General features: G+C 58.7%; 1 protein-coding gene across 2 annotated transcripts; it reads right to left on the bottom strand.

The window, feature by feature from the left end:
• Nucleotides 1-217: 217 nt before the first annotated feature.
• On the bottom strand, nt 218-7,146 carry Ctdsp1 (CTD small phosphatase 1). Of its 2 annotated transcripts, none has more exons than XM_036173717.1 (7): nt 6,595-7,146; nt 5,155-5,303; nt 4,482-4,586; nt 4,286-4,342; nt 3,629-3,721; nt 2,681-2,866; nt 218-2,060 (listed from the first exon to the last, which is right to left on the bottom strand). In XM_036173717.1, the coding sequence occupies exons 1-7, from the start codon at nt 6,659-6,661 to the stop codon at nt 1,932-1,934; spliced, it is 786 nt and encodes a 261-aa protein (XP_036029610.1). In that variant the 5' UTR covers nt 6,662-7,146; the 3' UTR covers nt 218-1,931. The 2 variants fall into 2 exon arrangements, with proteins under 2 accessions (XP_036029610.1, XP_036029611.1); XM_036173718.1 differs by having other exon boundaries at nt 1,193-2,060; nt 4,482-4,583; nt 6,595-7,145.
• Between the last annotated feature and the right edge of the window lie 223 nt (nt 7,147-7,369).

Raw genomic sequence — 7,369 nt, 5'->3', positions numbered from 1 at the left:
GGCCGCCAGGCCGGAGCAGGGCGCGGGGCGTGACCGGGGCGCGGCCAATGCGAGCCGGAGGCCTCCTGGCGCCCTGGCGCCCGCCCCACCCCGTCTCCGCCCCGCTGGCCCCGCTGCCCGGAAGGCGGTAGGCTCGGGTCTGCCCAGCCTTCCGTCTCCCGCCCTGCCCCGGGCAGGTCCCGCCCCGCATTCCAGCGGTGGGGGCGCCGCGGGGCTCGTGTGTTCTTTTATTTATTTAGAGTGCGTGTAGGTGTGGGGGCGAGCTCGTGCCATGGTACGTGTGAGGTCAGAGGACAACTTGCGGGAGCTGGCGTTCTCTTCCCATCACGTGGGTTCTGGCGACCGAACTCAGATCGACCTGACGTCCAGTGCCCAGGCAGTCCCTCCGGGCCAACTTCCTCCTGCCCAGCAAGGTTCTGAAAAGTAGTCACAGGCGTGGTGAGACGTTCACGCACTTCAAGTCCCCTCCCCAAAAACCACAGAGGCCGAACAGGAAGGGGTCTAGCTTTCTCTTTAGTTATCACACGATGGTGCTGGTCACAGAGAAGGCACTTAACTGGGAAGGTCATCCGATTCAGGCCAACCATATCCTCTCCCTTCACCAACTCCCTTGGCACTTATTTGTGGGTCCACTTAACCCTCATATTCTGGAAAGAGAGCCCAAGGGACTTGAACACCAGACTCAGCAGGTGTGGGGAGGGGCTTTAGAAACAAGTCAGTTGGCAGAGTGACCTGGGAGCTGCCCCCAGCCAGCAGGGGGCTATGGAGGAGGCTGGGGGTGGGGGCAGGGACGGACGGGACGAGGGGGTGTGAGTTGGCACTGGAGAGGGGAACAGCTTAGTAAGCTTTCATGAAGACCTCCCGAACCTCACAAGAAGGGTCCACTCCTGCAGATAGTCTGAAGGCACCAGTGAAGTTTGGGGTTCAGGAGTGAGGCACCAGAGATGAAGCAGAGAACCCCCCTCCCACTCAGGTGGTGGGACTAGCTCCCTGCTGGGCAGAGAAGATACTCAATAAATGTTTTGGATGAATACAGTAAAAGGGTTGGGACAGACAGAAGATGAGGCCTGTGACCCCTCACAGCCCAGCTTGTTCCATTCAGAAAATAGTTTTAAAAATGTAAAAATCTTTTCCCTCCCTCCCCCAATTTCTGGGCCCAGGGAAGGGGTGAGGGAGGGGTGTCTCTTCCCACCCTTTCCTCCTTCCCTTAAAAATCTATATACACATATACATATTTATATGGCACCACAGGGGAGTCCTGCCAACCCCCAGGTGAGATTGGGGGCTTAAATGATAAGGGAGCAGCCGTCAGCCTTGGACAAGCTGAACTGGGAGTGTTCCCTAAGGAAGGTCCCCAACTGGTAATAGACTTTCTCCCTCTCCCTCCCATGCAGAAACTGGTGGGCACCATCATCCCAGGAAGGAGGACAGTAAGGGGAGAGACTGGTTCCTCCCAGGTCAGCCTAGATCTGGGAAAAGCTGACCGACCGGCAAAGAGGGTTCTATGCAAGGCACTTGGTGTCCACTGTTCCCAGGATGCCGGGTGGGGGTGTGGGGGAGGTGAACCCAAGGCACAGGGCAGCAAAAACCTTGCCCTACCCCCAAAGCAGAACTGGGGCTATGAGACCCAATTTGGCAGCAGAGAAACATGGCAGCATGGAGAAGGGAAGACAGAAGGGGGGGAGCGACAGACAGGGCCCCCCAGGTCCCCTGAGAAGGGGATAAGAAGTCTGAAGGCACTGAGACAGGGGGGAGGGGCCCAAGGGCTCATTGTCCTCCATGCAGCCTGGCAGGGGAGACACCCTCTTCCCCAGGGCCATGGATATTGCAGAGCCCATGCGTTTTGTTAACAGCATAGGCAGGCTCCCACAGTCTGATGGGATGAGGTTTGGGCCTTGGTGAGGGGCAGGTCCTGGCCCCAAGACGCCTCACTAGCTCCCGGGCCTAGGCTGCCTGAGCACTGAGTAGACGTCGTCCACGCGGCTGAGTTGCTCAAAGAAGGGTAAAAGATCATGGAGCTCAGTGTCGTTCATATTGTCAAACCAGGAGGCCACTGGTACCTGGGAGGGAACAAGGGAGTGAGGAAGACCGGTATTCCAGGTGTGGCCCATGTCCAGCCCAATCCCTGCCCACGTAGCACATGCTTCTTTTTTTTTTTTTTTTTTTTTTTTTTTTGGTTTTTCGAGACAGGGTTTCTCTGTAGCTTTAGAGCCTGTCCTGGACTAGCTCTGTAGACTAGGCTGGTCTCAAACTCACAGAGATCCAGCTGCCTCTGCCTCCTGAGTGCTGGGATTACAGTCGCGTGCCACCACCGCCTGGCGCATTTTTTTTTTTTTTTTTTTTTTACCCTGGCAGCAGCTGAAGATGAAATCCATCTGTAGATACCGCTAAGCAAAATGTTCACATACATACTTAAGCTCACTGTGTTGCATTTGCCTAGGCTCCCGAATGGGACTCACCACATCCATTCTGTCCCATTAACAGGTCATGATTGGCAGCTTGAAAACTGCCAGATGGAGACCCCAGCCAGAGGTGAGTACCCTCCACACATAGGCACGGAGTAGAATATGTGAGCAGGCAGCAGGTGCCAGACATAGGTAACAGGAAGTCACCAGCCTCCCCACGCCACATTATGGGCTCTTGTCCTCTGTCTCAGACCCTGGCTCCCGTGTGTACTCACAGCATTATCTGGATGGAAGACATAGGAGGCGGGTGAGTTGTCCAAGATGAGCACCCGCCGCAGGTCACGGCCCAGCCTGCTCAGGTCCTTCACATAGTTCCCCCGATGGAAGACACATGATTCTCGAAACAGCCGGGCACGGAAGGCTCCCCACTTGTCCAACAGGTCAGCTACAGGGTCTGCATACTGGGGGTGGGGGCAAGTCAGACTCCTGAGTGAGTGGTAATGCCCAGGGCTGCCTCTAGTGAAGGTGTGGGAATTTAGCAGACTCACTGGATGGCGGGGATATTAGGATGAACACTTGCTTTTTAGAAGGGGTTTTTTTTTTTTTTTTTTTTTTTTGGTTTTTCGAGACAGGGTTTCTCGGTATAGCTTTGCGCCTTTCCTGGAACTCACTCTGTAGCCCAGCCTGGCCTCAAACTCACAGAGATCCGCCTGCCTCCCAAGTGCTGGGATTAAAGGCGTGCGCCACCACTGCCAGGCTTTTTAGAAGTATTTTGACGTTGATAAGTCCTTATGGAAAACGATTGTTTCCCGTCATCTGTAGACTTGTTTTGCTGAAGGGGCATTGCAGCCATCACATGACTTTGGTCACAAGATGCCTCCGGCACACCTGAGGCTCTGGCATTTTTGTGTATTGCTTGCGCACAATACATAATAAAGGACCAGAGTCATGGAGACGTGTGATGCTCTCCTTCGGTAAGACATGTAAATTAAGATGGGGGGGGTTGGTGTGAGGAAATCCTTTGTGTAACTTTTGAATAAATACACCTCTGTATGGCTGTTTGGGGTTCAATCCATCAGAAGAGGCCAGACTTTCCTGCTGCCACATGGGCCTTAAAATTTCATCTTGGGAGAGAGCCTTTTTTCTTCAACTGACCTACCTGCACTACACGGTGCACCCCAACAGGAGGGTACGGTTGCCCTAGACCCCAGGCAAGGGCTCACCTTGGCAAGGCTGGCAGTGAAAAGCACACACTCAAAGAGTTCGCCCATTCGCTGTAGGAACTCATCCACATGGGGCCGCTTCAGCACGTAGACCTGGGGAATGAACCAGTGAGGGAGCTGCCCGCTTGAGGAGATAAACAACGGGATGGGAATAGTAGGGGAGGCTGGCCCAGGATCTGTGGGCTTCCCCAAAGCCTGCGGGCTGCCCCAACCATCCCTCTTCCTAAAGAGGACCAGAATGTGGCCCCACCTCACCTAGTGGGAGTCACTAACCCCCACCCAGCCCCTTTCCCTCCTTGGCTTTATCCAAATTCGGGAGCCCAGGTTAGCCCTCTCCCCCCTAGGCTGCAGGGCACCGGCCCCCGAGCCAAGTAATGGAGAACAGGCTGGCCAGCACCACAACCTATCCTGAATTACTTGAACTGGGTCCCGGGCAGTGGGGGTGAAGGGGGAAAGAGGGCTCCACAATCCTGCAGGTCTGGGAGTCTGGCTCGATCTATCCCTGGGGTACCAGAGAGCCTTGGGTTTCATACCCTCTTTGTTGCCTTGGACATTCCCCATCTATCAAAGTTCCATTTGGGGCTCTCTCAAGATTGGTGGGAGGCACCTGGGGTGTAGAGTGCAGACGACAACCCCCCACCTCCCTCTGCCCCTCACCTGGTGAACCACCCCATCAATCTCCACGGGTATGATGAAGTCAGCATTGTTCACTGGCTGTGAGGAGAGAAGAATTGCTGGAGCTGGAGGGGGGGGGGGGAGTCCCTGGGGTGGAAGTCCAGCAGAGACCTCCCTCCCTGACCAGGGTAGGCCCCCCTCAGAGACTGCAGGCTGAGGGCTGCTGGGCAGGGCCCACCTTGAAGGAGCTGTGCACCAGGGTCTCATCCAGGTCGATGACCACGCAGATCTTGTCCGAGTCCTGGGCCTTGGCCTCGGGAAGCAGGTACTGGACTGGGGTCTGCTGTGGGGAGGGGCTGGGCTGGGTGGGGTACCTCCTACGAAGGCCTCCCTCCCCAGCTCTCTATCTGAGGACCCAGCCAGATCTTCCACCCGCTCCCCAACTTTGGTCTTGGCTAGCCGACTGTGGACCAGAGATAGGCTATATGGATCCCTCTTCCTCACCTCAGAAAGTTTCCCTTCATAAGGGGTCTGGGGCTGGAGAGATGGCTGATGGCTCAGCCGTTAAAGGCTACGCTCACAACCAAAAATATGAGTTCGGTTCCCAGCACCCATGGCTGTCTCTCCAGCCACAGTAAAGAGAACAATGTGTGTGTGTGTGTGTGTGTGTGTGTGTGTGTATCACACACATTTATGTATATGTGGGGTCTACTCAGATCTCAGGCAAGCCACAGTTGTTGGTAGGGGATGAGGTTGGAAAACGGCTGGACCTAACGGGAAGGCGCCTCCCTTTTCTCAACATCTTAGGGTCCACAAGTGTGTCAGTCGAGTTCAGCCTTGACCCCCTTCTGCCAAGTCCACGTTCAGCTAGGCCCAGGAATGAGGGCAGTTCCCTCCCGACCACTACACACCTTAGCGATGGTGCCATTTTCCTCCACCAGCAGGGGAGCCCCACTGTGGGCAGGCCGGGCCTCCCCATCATCTCGGCAGACACAGCAGAAGAGTGAGTGGAGGATGCCCCGACTCCGGGGCTTCTGGGAAGCTGCTGACTTCTGGTCACCTGAAGCAAGGAGTGAAAGTGGGCACCCTGGCCTGCAGAGGCTCCATGCACGGGGCTAATCCCTGAGCACAGAGAACGTGGGCACTTTCCTCCATCAAGAGTCACACCAGGATGCCTCTGACCATCTATGAAATGCCCCTTTCCAGGGGCCCCTGCAACTCTTCGACATACGGAAATCTGGTGTGGCTAAGGCGGCAGCCACTTTAAAGAGTAGGTGGGTGGCCCGAAGGAGGAGACAGACGGGGCGCTTTCTCTTTTTCCCAGGGTTGGCTTGCAATCACCTGGCCCCACACCTTACCTGGGTAGCCCCTGCTTAGGAACGTCAGGGCTCGGGGCCCCATCGTCCACTCCCACTCTCCCTCCATTCTGTCTACCCCATGGGTCCAAAGTCCTCATGGAGCCTGGGCCCAGAAGCCAGTGTCCCAGGTCTGTCAGCCCCGCCTCCTCCACCCCGCCCCGTCTCAACCTTAGAGTTCCGAGAGGCAGCGGCCTTCTAATTGACAGACACCCCCACACCCCACCCCTACGCGCGCGTCCCCTTTTCTAATCCTTTCTGCCTCCGGCCCCCAAAGAAGCTGGGACCGGACCGTGGCCAAACCCCAGTTGACTTCCCGATCTTTTAAGTTCACACAGGGGAGGGGGGGTGATCCCCACCCAGGCCAGCCCCAGGGACTCCGCCTCGGCAGGCGGCGCCCCTTACAGGGTCGATGCGAGTGTGCACAGGCCCGACGCCAACTGGCCTGGCCTGCTGCAGCCGGGGTGCCCCGTGCGCAGCTGGCACAGGGCTCACGAGTCTGTCTTGCAAGCTGAGTGGCTCTCTGGCCCCGAGGGTGTCGTCCGCACCTCCACGCGCGACGCCCGAGTTTGCGGGAACGCGGTTGTGTGTTGGCGGGAGATCCCTGCAAGACTACCCAGCGCGCTGTCACCTCAACACCCCTTCCAGACCTCAGCCTAGAGGAGGCGGAGCCTCAACGGGTGGCCAGGCGGCCGCCTCACCCCCACCTTCCAGTCCAATTGGCGCCAAACTGGGGGAGGGGGCGACGCCCGGGGATCGCCAGCCTCCTAACCCCACGCTTGCCTCGGGCCTCAGTTTCCCTACTGGAAGCCTACCGAGCGCTCTGGTGGCGCCAGGCCCCGCCCAGCGCTCCAGACTCTCGCGGAGTTCAAACTCTTCCCTGGCCCCGCTGGCCCCGGGCTCCCGCTGGGCCGAGGCGCGCGCCCGGGGCAGTGGCAGCGGCTGCGGCGCGGGGACAGCCCCCAGCCCCGACCTCCCCTCCCGCCGCCGGTGTACCTTTGCCCCGCAGCGGGCCCCGCGCCTCCTCCTTGCTGATCTGAGTAATGACGGCCGAGCTGTCCATGGGGCCCGGCGCGCTCCACTCCGGCCGGACTCTGGCCCCGGCGCCCGGCCTCCCCCCCGGCTCGGGCCGGAATCGGGGCGCGGGGGGGAGGGGAGGGTGGGAGGGAGGGATCCCCGCGAGCTTCGGAGGGGAGGGGAGCCAGGTTCTCGGGGGGGGGGGGAGGGAGGGGGCGCGGAGGAAACTTTGTTACAACATGGAGTTTCCTCCCCGCGAGGCGGATGCAAACATGGAACCCGGGCGCCGTTTCAAGGCTCCCCCTTAAAAGGGCAACGGCTTCGGCGCGACCGGGGCTCGGCCGCAGCTTTCATCACTTCTGGGGCCCGGCGGACTGGGAGGCGGGCCGGGGTTCCTGCGGAGATCCAGGGGGCGTCGCCTCTCTTCCTGCGGCGTTCCGGCGGGACCAAGCCTTTGCAGCTGCGTGGCAGGGCGGACAGCGGTGACCGGCCGCTGCAAGCCAGGGAGCTCCCGGCCTCAGGACCGCCCCAAGCGCCCGGCCCGGGAGTGCCCGGAGGCGACGCAGCTCCACCTCCACGCATTCCAAGGGGCTGACACCAGCTGCCTCCGTTTGCTCTTCTGGAAAATGGGATAATGCTAACTTTCTGTAAAATGGGTGCTTTTTATTTTATTTTTTATTTTTGAAATACTGTGTGTGTGGCCTGCCCATGTATCCGTGCATCACGTATGTGCAGTGCGGCTCAGCGGCCAGAA

This window comes from Onychomys torridus, chromosome 23 (assembly GCF_903995425.1).
Source record: "Onychomys torridus chromosome 23, mOncTor1.1, whole genome shotgun sequence".
NCBI classification, from domain to species: Eukaryota; Metazoa; Chordata; class Mammalia; order Rodentia; family Cricetidae; genus Onychomys; species Onychomys torridus.
Note: the sequence above shows the minus strand (reverse complement) of the source record. Positions and strands in the feature narration are given on the sequence as shown.

Excerpts from the sequence above, each read along its gene's own strand:
- Ctdsp1 (XM_036173717.1), bottom strand. The coding sequence starts at position 6,661 with ATGGACAGCTCGGCCGTCATTACTCAGATCAGCAAGGAGGAGGCGCGG. Across the intron at positions 5,304-6,594 it reads GGGCCCGCTGCGGGGCAAAG|GTGACCAGAAGTCAGCAGCT; the intron begins GTACACCGGCGG and ends TCCTTGCTTCAG. Across the intron at positions 3,722-4,285 it reads TTGATGGGGTGGTTCACCAG|GTCTACGTGCTGAAGCGGCC; the intron begins GTGAGGGGCAGA and ends TTCATTCCCCAG.